The 18853-nt window shown below is 41.1% G+C and overlaps 1 protein-coding gene and 1 long non-coding RNA gene across 2 annotated transcripts in view; one reads left to right on the top strand and one right to left on the bottom strand.

Annotated features, from left to right (window-relative positions):
• Positions 1–18853, bottom strand: part of LOC144207734 (uncharacterized) — a 39745-nt gene that overhangs the window by 5049 nt on the left and 15843 nt on the right. The window contains exons 5-6 of the long non-coding RNA XR_013328778.1: positions 9820–9929; positions 9147–9324 (exon numbers count right to left, since the gene is read on the bottom strand). This is a non-coding gene — a long non-coding RNA (uncharacterized LOC144207734). The remainder of the gene's footprint in view (positions 1–9146; positions 9325–9819; positions 9930–18853) is intronic.
• Positions 4445–15044, top strand: fgf24 (fibroblast growth factor 24). The gene is made up of 5 exons (XM_077733372.1): positions 4445–5086; positions 5214–5250; positions 10737–10914; positions 12667–12773; positions 13959–15044. The coding sequence occupies exons 1-5, from the start codon at positions 5055–5057 to the stop codon at positions 14229–14231; spliced, it is 627 nt and encodes a 208-aa protein (XP_077589498.1). The 5' UTR covers positions 4445–5054; the 3' UTR covers positions 14232–15044.

Below are 18853 nucleotides of genomic sequence, written 5' to 3'. Positions count from 1 at the left end.
AGAATACTACATATTGAATTCTTACTGTCTGAGGGGGAAAAAAAAAAAAAAAAGAGTACTCCTATTATTTATTCCTTCGTCTGGTTTCCTTGGCAAATAAGTACTTCAACTTCAGAATTGAGCGTGATTTCTTTTGCCACCATTGCCAAATACTTTCACCAACAATCCACCGGGGTCTGTTATGTCATTGCAATATTGTTTCACGACCATCCGAGAACAAGACACGAGATGTTTGCTGGTCCAAGGGTGGTGACATTTACAGTATCTGTCAAATAGGCGCCAAAAATGTCTGTGGGACAATTGTTGCCGTGTGACACATTTTGGCTTGCTTCTATGCATTAGGCAATGTCTTAACAATCTCAGTGAAGGGAAAGTGTTTAGCGTGGTCGTCAAAATGGATGTTTGAAGTAAAACTTGGTTCTTAACGGGACTGAGACTTGATTTAATACACATGAAGGCAATGCTAAAGCAATTACTGCTGCTTTGGTTATTCACTTTAGGAACATCTTCCATTGAATGCAAATTGTTGGGTAACAGTCACCTTTTCACGACAGTGTCTGCAAATAGTAAAATTCTCCTGATTTGCAAACAGAATCAGTTCTTCACCAAATTCTAAAGACCTCTTAGCGATTTCGGTAGACGGATTCAGCCCAAGTCGTTTCTCGTCTAGTCAACCATTTAGTAGTGGTTTCTGTCTACTACCACAATCAATTTTCAAAAGCCTGCTTTCACTAACATCCTAATACGCAAACACCAAAATGCATATTCACACCATCCCGTGCTGTTAGCAGCAGGTGCAAAATGAGTTGAGACTAAGCACTTGAAAAGATGGGTTTGGGCTTCAGGCAGATTCTTCTAACGCCACTGATGAAAATAGCATAGAGCGAGGCATTTGCACATAATGATGGAAAGTCTATTTGAAGGCTTGTATCGAATTTTATTGAGCAGATGTTTCAGAATGAATTGGAACATCTAGACATATAAGCCTGTCAAAAACTTCACACATCCTGCATGTCCAGCAATAAGATTTTGTCTAGGGTGAAGGTTTTAATTTTCACTTTTCACTTCCCCTTAGCGTCCCCTCTCACGCTTCAAGGGCGAAACCTAAATGGGCCCTAATGACTCCGTGCAAACAACGTGTGACGGAGGACAAATTACCGAAATACCACCACCACCACCACCACCACCACCACCACCACCACCACCACCACCACCACCACCACCACCGCCACCTCTTCTCCTTCAGGTAATAGTTTAAAGGTCGACAAGGTAGCCGGCGAACGTGGTGCCCCCTCTGGCTCCTCTCTCAGGCACCCCGGAGGTGTCCCGACCCCGCCGCTGGTGCTCAGTAGCCCACAGGAGCGCATGGCTGGTGGTGTGAAAAGGGAAGTCAGGGTGGGTAGGGTGGGGGGCGTTGGGCTAATGGGGTGAGGCTGATTCCGGCAACATCAGAGGAAGAAGGCCGTCCCGTGTGGGGCTTCACACGTCGGTGGCTTTTCCTTAAAGGTTTCTGGGTGGCTTGTCCGAATCGCCTCACCTTGGGAGTTGAATGGGACCCCCACCCCACCACCCCTTAACCCCCTTTTCCCTTGCCGCCCCTCCTTTCCTTTCAGTCAATATGTCCGTGTCAGAGATGAAAGTGCGAAGTGGGAGGGACGCAGAGGGGGTCCTGACACTAATGTACTACATTGGGCTTCACTTACTGATCTGCCAAGTTCTTTTGTCAGCCTTTAAATGCCTGCTCGGGGGCCCTTTGAACCCACGGAGTATTCTGACCCGCTCGTACGCACACCCGCGTTCGGGCGCCTCCTCCCCGGGTTTCAATGAGACGTCCTCGCCACCATTCCCACAGTCTCTGTCGCCGTGGACAGACACGCATTGCTGCACGAGCGAGGTTCAAATTCAAAAGCTTGAAAGGCCAAAAAATAACAAGCCCGACGCCCCTTTTTCGCAGCACCCGGGACGTTTTGTTTCCACCAAAAAGTACAAATGTGGATGACGCACTCATTCGCAATGAGGAGTGGGAAAGAACTTTCATTTGTCGCAGCTGCAAAACTACTCATGCTAGTTAGTGGTTATAAAGACAGAGATACTGGTGAAAAAATGAAAATGATATTCAAGTCTTGTTTAGTAACATCCCAGGTAAACCAAAACCTTTATCTTGCTTTGCTGTTTTTCTCCACTCTAATCTCAGCAGGAGGATTTTATCCCAAATTTTGATTGGACCCCGCTGCCTAACTTTCTGCCATTCAGAGACACTGTAAAACATTTCTCAGTATTTCCACGTGTCCATTTGCCATACAAATGATTACCTATATGCTGTTTAGATTTATCAATCAATCAGAAATCAATCAGTATACATTTTTCAGAGGACTATGGGCTAAAAAAAAAAACCAACATAACAGGCTGTCAATGGAAAAAAGGCACATTTGAGTATATTAATTGCAGGCCAAGCCAAACAATGAAAGAAATACGATTTGTAGTCTGGTCAATTAAATTAATTATAATGCCATTGCATTGACAATTATTGGACGTCACACTTACCAACTTGGCATTCGAGTTATTTTCTGTTGTGAATTAAATTAGTTTGTCACTAATGGACGTCCAATGCATTTGAAGTGGGTGGCTGGCAACAATTTATTATGCAGTGTGTGACCAATGACTAGTGAGTTTAATATTAAAGGAACAAAAAAAGTACATTATTTCAAAAATGTGGTATCGCCACACTGTGTAGTCATTAAAATCAGTAGCTAAAAAAATGTATAAGTGCAATACTACTATAAATATATAAGTCAATGATTTTTGAAACTGTCTATTATAGTTTGACAGACACGTTTGATTTTGAAACAGCATTTAACAAATGACTACTTGCTGGCATAATTGTAGGCATTAGTAACCACACACAATTCCACACTTCCCTTTCAGCCATCATCAAATTGCATCAGTCAAAAATGAAGTGTCTTCAAAATATGAGTAAAATTATGTCATGTCATTAATTACGTCTATGCAGCTGTCTCGGTGAGTCTATCTCAACACATTCCTTTGAAATGGCCACATGGGAAGTGATGTATGTAATCATTTAGGATGATTTTGAATATGAATAGGGCAGGAATGCCGGGGATCCAGTTTTAACGGGACAATAAAGGCCAACCACAAAGCTTTTTTTTTTTTTAATGGCAGCATGGGATGTGCTGCGGGCTCATTTCTAGCGCTGCCAGCTCTGAAGCGCTTGTAAACACATTCACACCCCTCATTCATTGAAATGGCGGATACGTTATAGCACATTATTGAACTAGAGAAAGAAAAGGGAGGGCTGCATTTGAATGCTGTCTGGCAAAGGTGCAAGCCAATCCACAAAGCGGCCAGCCTTTAAAAAGCGCAGGCCTACGAGAGGAGTTTCTGTCGGGCAAACGGGACGCAATGCGATCGCGCCGTACATCTGAGCCATTACATTGGTTATCACTAATAGGCCATTCATTTTTTTTTAAACCCATGTCATTGACAGTGCTAAACGTCTAATCCACTTTGACTGTGAAAATGGATTAGACGTCTGTAGCTGTCAATGACACCGAGACATGAGCATTAATGATTTAAGTGAATTGGGCGTCTGTCACCTGTCCATGGCAGGCAATGAGTTAAATACTAAGAAAATAAAATAGTATTATTTGGTGTGAGTATCAGTGTTTATTCATTCATACAATGATTTATAATTGTAAGACTATTTCTCACAATACCTTTTTCAATAAAAAATGTAAATATATAAAGTAACAATTAGTAAATCTTGATTATAGGGTATTATAGGGTTAAAAGGCTTAATTGTGATTATAAAGTTGATTTCATGGGCAAAAATAGTCAGTTGCTTGAGTGTCAACTTTGGAATAGTACATAATAAATGTACTGACCACTGTCTCTGAAAGGGTTAAATACTATTAAAGAAAGAATAAAAACACTATCTCTTATTGAAGGCATATAACCAGAGTGCATCTATTAATTTAAATAATCTTTTAACTGATGAATGCAGTTTAATCTAATCCAATCTAATTTAATATATGTTCTTTGTTTTTATTATTATGGCTTAATAGACCACAGATGCTCCTATTATGTGGTTAAGAACACATCCTATTTAAGATTACCTGCACAAAATACTACATTCCATGTAAAAAAAAAAAAGAAAGAGAAATAAATGATTTAAAGAAAATGAAACAACCCAAATAGAGTGTTGGATTTAACGGCTGTCTTTATTGCTGGCAAAAGTAAATGCAATTCTCCACCAAAGACTGAGTGCGAGGGATGAGTGTGGTGGTGGTGGTGGGGGGCTACACTTTGAGGGAAAGCCCGTACATGCTGATGGTCCCTGGGATCACCCTATCAGGTGCAAATCGCTGCCATGTTTCCACCCACCAGCGAGCAAAAAGCCTCCCAGTGGCCCAACGTGCAGCGGCAGACGCGCACTTACTAGACGCTGCTCAACCCACTGACAGCCGCGTACATTTTTGGGGGGGATTGCGACATTATTATTCCTACAATTAGACTACAAGGACTTTAATTAAAAAAAAACTAACAAAAAACAACACAGAAGCGAACAAACTGAATCTTGATCGTTTAAGAACAAAAAAATGGCCCGTGCAAGGTGTAGGACTCCCCCTCTTCAGGTACACTTTGGGAACTAGTGTTTTCTTTTTGTTTTTCTTCTTCTCGGAGAGGATATCATTCGGAAGACTGGGATTTGGTTGTTGTTGCTTTTTTTCTTGTTGTCGTTTTTTTTTCGTCTTTCAAATGACCGATCCGCTACTGGATAAGTAATTCGTCGACGAGGAAGCGCCTGATGTTGCCTCGGTTGCTTCGGACCGTCTCCTCGCCGGAGCCGCGTGCGTAAAAAGGCGCACGGTGGGGCCGCGCAGGAGTTCCAGGAAGGCGGCGGCGGCGGCGGCGCTGGTGCCGGTGCTGGTGCACCCCCCTTCCAGCCTCCAGCCTTCAGCCTCCAGCTTCCAGCCTCCAGCCACCCCCGCCTTCTTATCCCTCTATCGGGCGAGCGAGCGGAAGCAGGTGTCAAGATGTCGCCGCTGCCTTCCAGGTTCTTTTACCTGTAAGTGTCTCTCTTTCCCGAAACAATTTGCATTCTTTCCAATAGAAGTCGCTCAAAACGCCGTCTGCTTAGCCAAAAGATTAATTTGATTGACTTAATTTGTCTTTCTTTTTTTTGTTGCTCTCAGGTGTTTGCATTTCCTGGTCCTCTATTTTCAGCTGCAGGTATGTGCAACTTTCATTTGCAATTGCGTATTTCTTCTTATCGCAGAAATGATAACCATCCACAGTGAAATTAAGGGTGCCCCCAAGACGCGATTTGCGATATAATGATAATTAATGGCCGGGAAACCCACCTACGATTTCCAACAATTCAATTATTAAAGAGCAAAACAATTCTTTACTAACGGATAAAAAAAATAATAATAATGCAGCTAGTTTTACTCGCAGCAAATATTTCGCTTTAGATGTAAACAACATGGGGTTTTGTCGTAACTCATTGCCTGCCATAGACAACGATAAAAGCGTCCGGCTCATTTAAACTGCGAGGTTTGTCTTTGAATGATCAGGTATTGGTTGCGCGAGATGTCCAATTCATTTTGGCAAAGAGCAAATGAACATTTTTCAAAAGGAATTGGTCATCTATTGCCAACAATGGCAGTGAAGGAGTTAATTTCAACTGAAGTCTCCCTAACCAATGCACAGTACTGTACCAAAAATAGAAAATCATCCACTTTTCTGAATTTAAGTTATATTTTTAGTGGGAAAATGGATTTATTTATTTTTAATTTGGCGAGTCTGATTTGTATATGTGACACAATCAAATCGGTATAATGATATAATGGACCACCATAAGATTCAGGAGTTCATTTAGTTTCACAGTGCAGAAATTTCATAATAACTACTTCTAATAACTTCAGCAGAAAGTGATATATGAGAGCATCATGAAAATTCAGTGGGTTTTTTTTCAATAATACCTACAGTCACACAATACAGGAAGTGCTCAAAAATAGATTGACTATATGGAAACGGCATGTAATACATTACAATCAAGTTGGTTATATGTCGCTTGGAGTAAAACCTTAAACTAAACAGATGCAAAAACATCATATGAATTGAAAACGGATCATGGGCAATTTTAATGTTAAAGTCAAGTCAAATTGTAAGTCAACTGTAAAATTAAGAGATGTATGTATGATGTGCAATTTGTTTAAATCCATAATTTAGTATTAAATTCAGGAGCATTGGTTGTATAACTAGATATCCAAAGGCTAATTTAGATCCTTTAAAGATATAAAATAAAAAGCAAGTTGTCATTTTTAGAAATATTTGTTTCAAAAAAGAACCTTCAATTACATTATTTTAGTTTGTTTTAAAATGCTAAATAAATAATGGCACTTTTTTGACTGTACATGTACTATACATTGTAAATAAAAACAAATGAAAACTTTTGTTAATATATTTTGGTTTATAGAAGAACTGTAAAATGCCTAACATATTGTTAATTTATCTTTGTAGTTCTAAAAATTATAAAGTCATGACTAAACATACCAATATGAAATATTGAGTGTTATATCTTGTTTAAAAAGTTAAAAAATACTTTATTTTCTTCTTTCGGCATTATGTATATTACTTTATAGTTAAATATGTATATTACCATGACATAATTTTTGGATAATGTTGATTTCATGATTGATATAGAAGTAGGTCAAATGGGCCTATTAGGATAGTTAAAATATGTCAAACTATAAAACAAAACAAAAAAGCCACAGAAACGATTTTTTAAAGATATTGATATTATGAATAAACATGTGCTGGGTCAAGCCGACTCATGAACATTTTTGGCATACCAACCAAACAAACAACAGCAGAATTCAAATTCATAGCAAAGCCATAAAAAAAATGCCACGTGAGCCTTACCTTTGACCTCCCTATTACAGACATTCTGACACCATATGAAGTTGAGCATGATGCTACTTAAGTCGGTGTACGCATGGCGCTGACGAGCTTGACAATTAAGAGGGCACATAAAACGTACAGCCGTTGATGTTGAAGCTGCTTGCAAATCTCCTTTAAGGCTCGTGACAATTAAGCGGGGCTTGTGTCACGGCTTGTACATGCGCTTCAATTAGTAGCGTGTTCATGTTTTTACACTCTTTGAACAGATGCTTTTCTGCCTCTCCCCCTTTTTACGAGCGCCAACTCACTTTGAACCGTAAGCACTAGCAGGCGTCTGCGCACCTAATTGACTCGCTCGGTTAGCGTCGGGAGAACGCCGGTGGACTAAGACGCTTTTTTTAAAATTTGGCATGCCCCCCTATGCTCCCACTCCGTCCCGGTGGGCTTCTCCCACTACACCGAGTTATGACCTGTGACGTTGGGACGGGCAAGCCGTGACGTGCGACGTTTGAACTCTTTGGCTGCCGTTGACGACGGTGGACGTTGAATTTAGTCGAACTGCGTAAAACACGATCATTCACTGGACATCGTGCCTCGCAGCTGACGGGTTCTGGGTTCGAGCCTGTTGTCTTTTGGACATATTTTGTGTGTGAACACGTCGAGACATTTTTTTTGCTGCTTTGCATAGCCTTCGGTAATTGGAAAGTTGAGTTTCACTTTAAAGATGGGAATGAATTTTACCTCCGCACAACTGCCAGTAGAAGGCAGCGAAGAGCCATTGAGGATTTGAGATTAGAGTAAAGGAGAATCGTACATCAATCTAGATCAATCAACACTTTGATTAGAGGCCCAGCATTCAATTCAGTAGTGGCAAATATAGTATTGATGTCGGAAGAAACTAGCGGGGATTTACACTACTATTTAAGGTGGTTGTTAATGAATATAACGATCAGTTAAGAAAAGATCCAATCAAATCGATCGAAAGCAAAACAACCTAAGTCAAAATCACTTTAGGGAAATGTAACCCATTGTGTTGAATGTATATACTTCTATTCTCTTCAATTGGAAGCAAAACATCAGCAGGGTTTGTAATACCAGCTAATATTGTGTCCATCCAAAAAGTAGTTTTTCTTATTGGCTGTTTTTCTACAATGATATGAATCATTTGAGTGAAAACATTTTGGATCATAGTGCATACTTGTCTTTGTGATCTTGTTGTTTAGATTTACAGTTGACCTCACCTGGAATGTAAATGGCTTGAAAACCATTCAAACTGGACCCTTCTTGAGGGACTGCTCAAAATAAAGTCACTACGCATGGTCCTATATTACACGCCCCCATCCTAAAATCACCCAACCGTACCATATTGTATAATATTGTCTTAAAATTGTCCATTTATAGCCTTATCTGTAGGCCCATGAAAAATTATTGGCCACAGAGTTAACACTATAAGTAGGATATTTCAAGCCAGAGTCAAGGCAGAGTTACTCCAAGTTTTGAGTTTTTTGTGGCCGCACGTCTGTCATTGTGCTCGTGGCCCTTTGCGTACGCTCTGGTGTCATTGTTAACGTGGAGATGGATGCGACCGATCACTTCCCCCTTTTGAAGTGGCCCCAGTATCGGCTTTCAAGTCGTCTTTGAAGACCGAGAGCGAGGGGGTCGCGGCCTGATAAAAAGCGCCGCCGCTCGACCGTATTGGCCACCTTTCGCGCTTCCCGTGACAAGAAGTGCAACTTTGCAGCAAAACACACCTTGGTGTTTGTTTGGAGATGACCAGATGGGAGATAAATCCCTCAGCAGGCTCTTTTTTTCTGTCTCTTTTTTTTGTATCTTTAAGCTTGACTAGAAGAGGGATGATGAGAGATGCTGCTGATCTTTGTCTTTGTTAAAGAGACTCTTGGGTGTGTTTAATACTCTTTTTACTCGGCTTCTCAAACTGGCCAGTCATTCCTTTCTATCTTAACTGATTTGCCGCCGTTGACCCCAATTGAAATGGATTGATAGACCATCCCCATCAATGGAACTGAAATGTGATCATGCATTGCTAACCTTCCCAGTTAAAAAGGAGTTAATGTCCATTGCCGTAATGCCAATGTAGTACAAACTGAGATGTATTGAAATATGAAACTAGCAACCCAAAACACACATCCTTCAAAAGTATACATGCAAGTTGTATGTATAAACTTTAGTTTTAGAGATAAACATGGTAAAATAGGACTTACTTTATTTCTTATTCCACTCGTTGACTGCCATTGACCGCGTAGACTTTCAGTGCGCTTTAACACATTTCTTCGCACCTCCCAATCAAATTGGATTGGACATCTTGGCGCCGTCAATGGCACTGTAACATGAGAATTGAGAGCCAGTCTTTCCGGAATTGGACGTCTTTCAAGCGGAATACTAGGGGGGGAGAAAAAACAATCAACCTTAGACTGTGTATTATTAATTTAGGTATTGCATGAATTCACTAAATTATCTATCATTGAAAACATCAAAATATAATATTGATTACTAATTTAGATTTAAATAATAACAATAAGTAATACCTAAAAGGTAAGCGTTAGCCCTGCACCTGGTGAATTACTAATCTGCGATAAACCGGTTACAAATCCCCTAAACGTGTTGCCTCATTATGGCATGTTTGCTTTGGTAATAAATACAGTCCGATATTAAGCATCTTCATTTGAATTTGATCATCAAACACTACATTGATGCGCATGATCTACTTTGGTGGACCTTCAGCCCGCCATTTTGACACCCGCGTTTTCGAACGACTCCCATCTTTCCCATGGCTTTCGCTGGATGTCGTTCATTGTCCCGGGTTAGAACAACAAGTACTCTATGTAATGCGTATACAATTAGCCACCTGAGAGCCGCCGTGTAAAGAGTCATTACCGTGCAATTACTGCCGGAGTACAGCTGTGGAAACCAGGTCCGGCCGTGGATTCCGGGGCTTCCGAAAGTATACGTTTCCCCGCACGCTCCCGCTTGTGACGATGCCGCTCCTGCAAAATAAGTCAACAATTTCCTCATTTTTATGCAAGGTCTAAAGTGACTCGTAAACATTAGACAGGTAAACCTTAGTGCATTTGTGGGGGGGACTTTATTCATTTATTTTTTCTTTTTCTGGGGTGGCTCAATTACAAATACTTTGTCATGTATTTCTACTTTTTTAAATTTAGCCACTGCTTTCTTTGTGTACTGTTTAAAGGTAGTGTAAACCTACCGTACATTATGTTTAACTTCTTGTGATCGTTCTTTACTTTAGCTCAAGTAAAGAGTGGGAGTATTTGTCCAATCTTTGCCTGTAGCTGTTTGCTAATTTATGGAGCCCGCTCGCCCCCGCAGGCGGATATTTGTCTGATGATAGTGCCACTTCAGGTGTATAATTGCTAGTGGTGGAAATACAAGTAAATCAAGCGTGGCACACCGTGAGACTGCACTTGTTCCTCATGGTTTTTCTGGACACTTCCAGCAGTTAGCAGCTTGTAAAATGCCAAAAACACTCAACTCTAATACGTAGCTCATTTTTTCAAAGCTTGTTTGAAAATGTTATTACCGTGCAGCGGCCATTTATCAAATTTTAATTGAGCCGATTGCTCTGGAGTTCTCAAATGATCTGATTTTGGAATTATTTCTGGACCAAGGTTAAACTTTTTGTGGTGGAAAAAAATATTGGGATGGTGGGTTGGTTTTTCAAAACGTTAAATATCTATATAAATAAATATCTGTATTTACCAAAACAACATGGTATTGGTATGGTATCATTATTTTTTGGCACACGGCTTTATTCCTTCCCGTCTGCACTTTAGGAATCGCAACAGAGTTCCGCCGACTTCCGTTTCTACATCGAGAACCACACGAGGAACCCGGACGACCTGAGTCGCAAGCAGGTCCGCATCTACCAGCTGTACAGCCGGACCACGGGAAAGCACGTGCAGATCCTCGGCAAGAAAGTCAATGCCAATGGAGATGATGGGGGCAAGTATGGTATGGGAGAATTCCTGTGTATCTTATCCACCACTCACTCACAAATTAAGACATTTTGTGGAACAACATTCACACAGTTGAGTTTCTATAAGGTGCACCCGACTATAAGGCGCACCTGACTATAGGCCGCAGGGTTTAAGGTGGGGCAGAAAAAAAACTTAGTCCAAACAGGGCTGTATTCTAAAACAAATCATACAGGATTAAATATCTATACCTAAAAATAAACCAACATCCTTCAAAAACCCAATCTTTGTCACGCCACCCCATTCCCCCAAAAATGTTGTCCGATCACATGATTGGTTTGTGAGCATCCCTCATAATGGCCTTAACTTATCCCTGCGGAAACTTGGTAGACTCTCCAACTAAACGGGTTCACCGCTCTCAACAACAAAACGTGTGGAAAATTGCCGAGCCCCTGCAAGAAAAAAATGTTTCCTCACTGCTTGTTAGAGTTTGAGTGGAAGCAGATCCTGTTGTATTTTTTTTTCTTTCCCTGCGAGGAAGCCTTGCCAGTTACGCGTCCCTTCCCCCGTCTGCCCGTCCCGCCGCAGTACCTGGCACCTGCAAACTCTCGGCGCTGGCAACACCGCCCTTCGCTTGCAAATAAAACACATAAACCTAGCATCATTTCGGAAGGAAGCTCGGGGGGGGGGCTTTTTGTTTGTTTATCTTTTTTTTTTGCTTTTAAACAAAGCACCAATAAAAGCACCACATGCCCTCCTTTTGTCATCCTAATTCCGTTTGCTAGTCTGGTGTTGACTTGTGGCCAGATTACGCTTAATCGGCGTGGCTCAGTGGACGGCCACTCAAGAGGATCCCGTTAAGTTAAACCAATGTCTTCTTTTTTGGGGGAAAACACACTAACCAAGAGTGTAATATTTCGGGTAAATAATGTAGTAAGTACAAGAATACTGTCACCGTCATATCAATTCTATTCAATGCCTTAGTTATTAACTGGTTCTATATTTAAAAGTTGTCTTTTGAGTAGGCGAAGCCCAATTTGAGAAGAATGCAGACAGGATAAAACCAGAGCAATCTAAACTTGCAGTGGCTTAAGACTCATTTATTCTTCCCGCTTGTCCCCCTGTAGTTTAAGGGGAGGGTGGGGTGATCGGGGGGGTCCATCCCCATCCCTGGGGCCTTTTCTTTGCTGAATGGACGCCCTGTGTGTTAAACAAATGGATCATCTTAACTTTTTGATTGAGTGAGCACAGACTAAAGGCAGACTTGAAACTTAATCCAGCGGGGGGGCACGTAACCACTGCACAAATGTTTGGCCTGCCACGGACAAAGGGCCACCTCGCAGGGGTTAACGTCGGGGATGCGAGGAACAGTGGAAGAGGGGGGAGTGGGAGGTGGGGGGTTGGAATGGAGGATGGAGGCTGACTCAAAAATAAAATGTATTTAAGTTGAGAGGATTGGCAATGAATGATCGTGTTTCAGCACCATTGACAGCACTAGACTGATTTTAGCATTTTTCTTTTTTATATTGCAATTGTACACACTAAACTTTGTAATGATGGACGATAAAAACAGACTTGAACATTATACTGAGTCTTTGCCAAAAAGAAAAGACGGCAGGGCTTCCGAATTTGGAGCAAAATTTGTTGTTGTTACTTTGGAATACTTGGTTCACATCAAAACCTTCCAACATGTGAGGTTAATTCCATCCAAATGGAGTATGTTATCTTTGGAAAAGGGAGTTTTGTTATTGTTGTTGATCTTTTTTCTTTTCTGTTTTTTTTTTTTTAGCTCTCCTGGTGGTGGAGACGGAAACGTTTGGCAGCCACATTCGAATCAAGGGCAAAGAGAGCCAGCACTACATCTGCATGAACGAAAAGGGCAAAATAGTCGGAAGGGTGAGTTGTCCCCACGAAAATGGACTCTTGTGAGAGAGAGAGCACCCCGACCCCCCGCCCTTCTGCACCCCCTCCTCCAAACAAAACTCTTTTGATAACTGTGGGCCCGTTCCTCAATTACGTAACCGGATCGCTCAATTAGCCGCCGCGATGGCCACAATGCTAATGGTCACTTAGGAGGAATGCAATTATGTCACCTGCTCATGCCAGGTGGTCTTCGAGGGAGGGGGGGTTAAGCCTTAATATGCTCTCAAGCAAGTCATCCGTCACGAGCTCCTGAATGACGAAATGAGGGGAACGTTTTAATTTTAATGACAAGCCGTACCAGCTTCAACGGTCATTTTGGAGCAAAAACTCGGACTTTAACTGCCATCTGCAATTTGCTGGCCATCGAATATTTGTTTCCTTAAATAAAATCTACCTCTATCTAATTATTCATAGATATTCATGTTGAAGTTTTACATTTTATAGACCTAACTTTGCGCATAGACTCCTACCTCATCAACTGTATGATTTCTTATCTCTAAACATTTTACAATATTGCACTCCCCATTCAATTACATGTAAGCCAGTTATTTCTTCTTTATAACTAGATGCAATCCAGGTGGCAAAATATCTCAATAATATCATGACACTTTGGATCTCAATAAATGATCGATACACTTCCACCAAGCATCAATTCATTGCTTGAAAAAGAATGACACATTTTCCACTAGACCAGAAATTCAGTCCCTGTGTTAACTCATTGGCTGCCATTGACAACACTAGACATCTAACTAGCGCCATAAGTGCCACTCAAACATGAGCATTCAAAGCCAGCCCTACCCGTTTGAATAAATTGGACAGCTACTGCTGAAATGGCAGCAAATAAATAAAGACGTACGCTCATTTGTTTACAGAAATGTTGCAGTGAAATACTAAAACTATTTTTTTTGGACAGATTACCTGCCAAGGTGCAAAAAAAAATGAAATAATGGTTTTTCCCTTTAGAAATAGCTCCATTTTCTGTTTAATAGTTGCAATGCAGAATATGGTTAGTTTTCTGGTCTCTTTACTGATAATCGTATTACTATCAATCGTATCTGGAGCGAGCCCTGATATCGTCATTTTGGAAAAAATCTTAAAGATTTCAAGTAGCCATCTTTTTGAAGTCAACTAAAAATCTAATTTCTCATTTGCCCTCAGCCTGACGGTGGGAAGCAGGAGTGCGTATTCGTAGAGGAGTTCCTGGAGAACAACTACACGGCGCTTGTATCAGCCAAGTACAAAGGCTGGTACCTGGGCTTCAACCGCAAGGGTCGACCCAAGAAGGGCTCGCGTACAACCCAACGCCAGCAGGAGGTTCACTTCATGAAGCGAGACCCCAAGGGCCGCGAGGACCCTCTGGAGGAGTTCCGCTTCACGCCCGTCACCAAGCGAACGCGGCGAGCCCGTCGGCTAAAGAACAGGAGGAACTGATCGGCAACGAGCGAACCGATCGATGTCCCACGCTCCGTGGACGATTTTGTTTCGGAAGAAGACATTTTTATTTTTCTACGAGACGCGTGTCGCCGTTTTATTTATACGCACGGAGGAAGCATTTGGCGACGGAGACTTTTTCAGAAAGCCAGGCAATGCCTTAAGAATCGGATTTATTGGAATCAGCAATGACAACGACGACGCTATTGTTGTTTCCCTTGGGGAGAAAAGGCGGGACGACGGAATGACTGTGTTGCTTCGAGTGCAATATTTCTCACAGCATTCGTTCACGCTTGACTTTTTTTGTTACTTAATTCCACGTGTCATCGCATTCAGACTGAACCTCCCTGGGTATTTTTTTCTTTTTTAGCCGGAGACTTCGTCTACCTCCTGCTTTCGTATTTTCCGAGTCATCGGCGAACTCTTGTTCTCGTGTTTTCAAGGCGGGATTCTCCTTCAGTGACTTTCTGACCTTTACGGTCATGCATACTCACCTGTCAACCTTATTAATAACGTGACACACATTTATGAACTTTTTTTTTTTAAATGTAAGCATAAAGTAATTTTATGACTATTATTAAGATATTTATTGCCCCCTTTTGTAAATAAAATGTTATAAGTTTTATTTGGCCTCTGTTAATAAAATGAGGACTATATTTTATATCTGTGATATGAATGTTTTCATTAAGTTCATTAACATTCAAACTCAAAATGCTTGCTGTTTTATATTTTTGTAGGTTTTTCGTGTCTGACTATTATAGATATACCCACCCAATTTCACGGATATTGGGGGGCTAAGATTTTCAAACTATGCTGAGGGGAAAATGGCTCAATGAAACCAAAATGTCCGACTTATTGTTCAATGGGATTAAAAAAATATCGTTATTTTAAAACGTATTCATTTGAGTCTTAACATCAATGGTGACTTCCAATCAATTTTAACTGGATTTTCTGTCAATGGCAATGAATGAATTGGGGTTACAGCTAACTAAATAATTCAATGGTATGAGGATATTTGCAAAAAATATCTTATATAAAAGGTACAGTTTCTACTTTATGTATGTTTCCATTCAAAAAATCAATTTTAAACAACAATTCCATTAAAATTGGTAAAACTAAGTTTGGCAGCTACCCAGAATCTCCTCCACAATACATTTTTCAAATATTTCCCTTTCTACCCACAGTCTCATCTTGGATAAAATGTTCCCCATCAGATACCAGTCCCATGATTTACACTAGCTCTATTTCTACATATTTCTCTTTTCTGCAGTTCCCACAGCGAGAACCGTCGTTGCAAGCGTTTATTCCAACATAAGACAAATATTTTGAGGAAAAAAAGTGCAGTATCACTTTGCTAACCTTTGAACAGGGCTAAAAATACTATCTCCTTTTCACTGGAAAAACGCAAGCCACGTTAACATTTAGTGATGTTTTACGAAAGGCTTTGCAGGAATGCGTAGCGGCGTGCTTTGCTGAAAAGTGTTTACACGGCGCGTCAGACTGAATGATGATGCCACGGCCAGGCAGAAGAAGCCAAAAAGGGGGAGAAAATCATTTTGGTTGAAATTCCCAGCGATTCGGACCCCCCTGGAGACCCCCCACCTCACTTGTGTGGTCGACTTTTAACAGTGGATGATTCACCGCCGGCGTGATAGATTAGCACTTGTCTCCAATGGCGGACTTAAAGCAGAAAAGACTTTTAGCAATGGTTTATGTCCCCTTTGCTGCTTTTTCATCTTGTTGTCCTCACCACACACACACACACATACACACACACTTATACACACAACCTGCGTGATCTACTAAACTAGGGCTGCAAAATTAATTCAGACCGACACTGCAAGTTTTGTGGAATGCGACTTTTACACCCGAAAGGAGTGCCGAAGAAGGCCAATTCACCTGTTAGCATATACATGTTTGATGGAATGTGAAAATTTACAGAAATAAAGCCCTAGAAGTCTTGGCATTATTATGTATTTTAATATTTGACCCTTTGATAGCCAGTAGTCACTAAATCGAAGTATTCATCTGGTTCAATACAACTGGGAGGGATTGTCACAAAGCAAAAGCAAAAGAGTGGAAATGTAAGAATGTTGAATAATAAAATGAGATCACGTCAGCTTTGTATTAATTAAATTTTGCACGTCTGCAGAGGAGGTAGAAAATAACCACCTGAAAAAGCTGATAAATGGCATTCCCAGACTATACTTTTGTAAACCCAGTAAAATTGAATCCAAGGTTAAGAAAAATAATGAAATAATGAAAAAAAAATCTTAAATAAAGAACAATTTGGTGTCACTTTGAAAATTAAAGTTCACATGAAACTTTACAGGTGAACTTTATTTAATGAGGAATTTTCAGGCAAAAGCCAAATCTGTTTTAGTGAGTCACTTTGACACAAATACAAATGAAATCCCCCCCCCCCCCCCCCCAAGCCCCGAAAGAAACGCCTCCGATGCTTTTCTGTTCCCAGCGGCATACCTCGGAGTTGCCCGAGTGTGTCAAAAAGTGCATATTGACATTTCAAGCAATAAGAGGGAGACGCTGTTCTTTTTCTCTTTGTTTTTTTTGTCCTTTTTTTCCCTTTTTTTTCTTGATGCATGAACCTCCTACCAGGCTTTTCTCTGACTCCACCTTTGATCAGTGGGCCCAATCACTTCCAAATGAGACATAGAATGGAGCCCTCTCTGGCTTTCAAGCTTTAAATGCAGCCTGCCTTGCCAACTGCTTGATATTCTATTATTAGGGCGCACACAATAGATACAGTATGAGGCACGGATGCAGCCAGTGAGAAAAAGCCTTTCGCCACCACACACTTAACAATTAGCCGTGCCAACAGAAATGTTTTGCCTTTTAACAAGATTTGTCTCAGGGAGTTTTGGCTGGAGTGAGCGAAAAAAATAAAGGCCGGGCGAGACGCTCCAAAGCAAACAAAGCTCACGTACGACTTTTCGCAACTCGTCATTTACTGTCAAAATACTGTCGTAGCCTCTTATGTCCGGTTGTGCTTTTTTCCCTGTTTTTTAATTTTCACCCTCATGGCATCGTCATAGGAGAGACAGTGCATGATTGTACCAGTGTTTTTACAGGATTTACCAATGTGCTTACTCGGTAGTGCTGGTGGAAAACACACACCAATGCGGAGGACTTTGGAATAACAGCAATACTGTAAACCACAATGTTACTGGGTTGAAAAACATGCATATAGGGTTTACTGTATGAAAAAAAAAAGGTTTCTTTACGTCAACGAAAATGCTGAAACGATTTAACTCGTTGAGTTGCTCTGGTATTTTAGTTTTACAAAATAAGTTTGACTGAACACAGGGCAAAATTAATGATATTGTATTATGTTGAATGATTAAGAATGAATTAGCTTCGATGTCAAGTCGGCACTAGAAAAAAAATAAGAATAAGCGTGAAAATGTTCAGAAATTAAGTTAATCCTCTTCCTTGCAGCCAGAGACAAGGAGCTTTTAAAACAGCCATCCTCAAAACTCCAATTTTACCGATATAGACTGATATAGTTACACGTGTCGTTTTATTCTCAATCTACCACTTGACTATGCGTACACAGCCAATTACAAAGCACTCTTAGGCACTGATGGGAAAATGAAAATCCAGGGTGCACTCTATTTGCCTTCAGGTAAACTCCCTGACCAAACCAAAGAGAAGAACATGCAAAACCCAAGACGGCCAGGTGGGAGTCAAGATTTGAACCTTAAGACGATTTGACGGCCACGCGAGCCTCTTGTCCGTGGAGCTGCCCTTCATTTCTAATCACAGCATGTTATTCAAACATGATTTCACCAGCCCGATATTCGCACGAGTGGAAAAACAAACACAAGTTGAGAATACGTCCTCCATTGAATCATGTGGCCGCTGTCCATTGGTGGGAAAGTGCTGATTAATTGTGTCATAGTCCTGTGAGAAAGTACGCCTAGCGCAAAGCACTAATTACGGGCCCAGGGCGAGGGGCGGAATTGGAGGGTGTGGGGGGGTTTGGAGGGCTACTGCCCCAAAGAAAAGGGTGGTGGAAAAACTACTGTGAACAAAGACTCATGTCATATCTCAAAACAATGAGGAGAGCGAAGAATGGCCGCAAAGGAGAAGTTAATGAGCTGTGTCACTTGGCATCCGACTGAGGACGCTCTTGTTCGCTTCCACCAGTGTCAAGATGACAAACACTTGCAAAACTTGTTGTCTCTGTTGCCGCTATCGATGCGCTGACGCATTTAAGGCCGCAGTGTCAAACATGTTTTCGTAGTTGGGGTTGCCCTTGGGGGGGCGGTCATAAGACTCAAAGGACAAAAATGGAAAACCCAACATAGTTCATGCTACTAGAGTCAAGTCAATCCACTTTCCGAATTCCGATTCAATCCCTCCGCCGCCCATCTGGACAAAAACAATCTACGGATACAGAATTTCCAAAGTTGTAGTGTGCCAAAATGTACTCCCCTTCAGTATTTACCCGACTATTCAACTCAATATGGTTTAAATCGGGGTCACATTTGACTCCATAGACTCTATACAGAGGTGAAATAATTCTAATTCTATTGTCAAGAAACAGATGACCTAACTGAATGAATTGATATTTTATTACTGGCAAAAAAGCAGAGGTATTT

The sequence above is a fragment of the Stigmatopora nigra genome, chromosome 14, assembly GCF_051989575.1.
Source record: "Stigmatopora nigra isolate UIUO_SnigA chromosome 14, RoL_Snig_1.1, whole genome shotgun sequence".
NCBI classification, from domain to species: domain Eukaryota; kingdom Metazoa; phylum Chordata; class Actinopteri; order Syngnathiformes; family Syngnathidae; genus Stigmatopora; species Stigmatopora nigra.
The sequence above is the reverse complement of the archived record's forward strand: the minus strand, read 5'-3'. Positions and strand labels throughout refer to the sequence as shown.

What these genes read in the sequence shown, in the direction of transcription:
- fgf24 (XM_077733372.1), top strand. Translation starts at nt 5,055, where the DNA reads ATGTCGCCGCTGCCTTCCAGGTTCTTTTACCT. An exon ending in CCTTCCAGGTTCTTTTACCT is followed by an intron (nt 5,087 to 5,213) that starts GTAAGTGTCTCT and finishes TGTTGCTCTCAG; the next exon opens with GTGTTTGCATTTCCTGGTCC. An exon ending in AGATGATGGGGGCAAGTATG is followed by an intron (nt 10,915 to 12,666) that starts GTATGGGAGAAT and finishes TTTTTTTTTTAG; the next exon opens with CTCTCCTGGTGGTGGAGACG.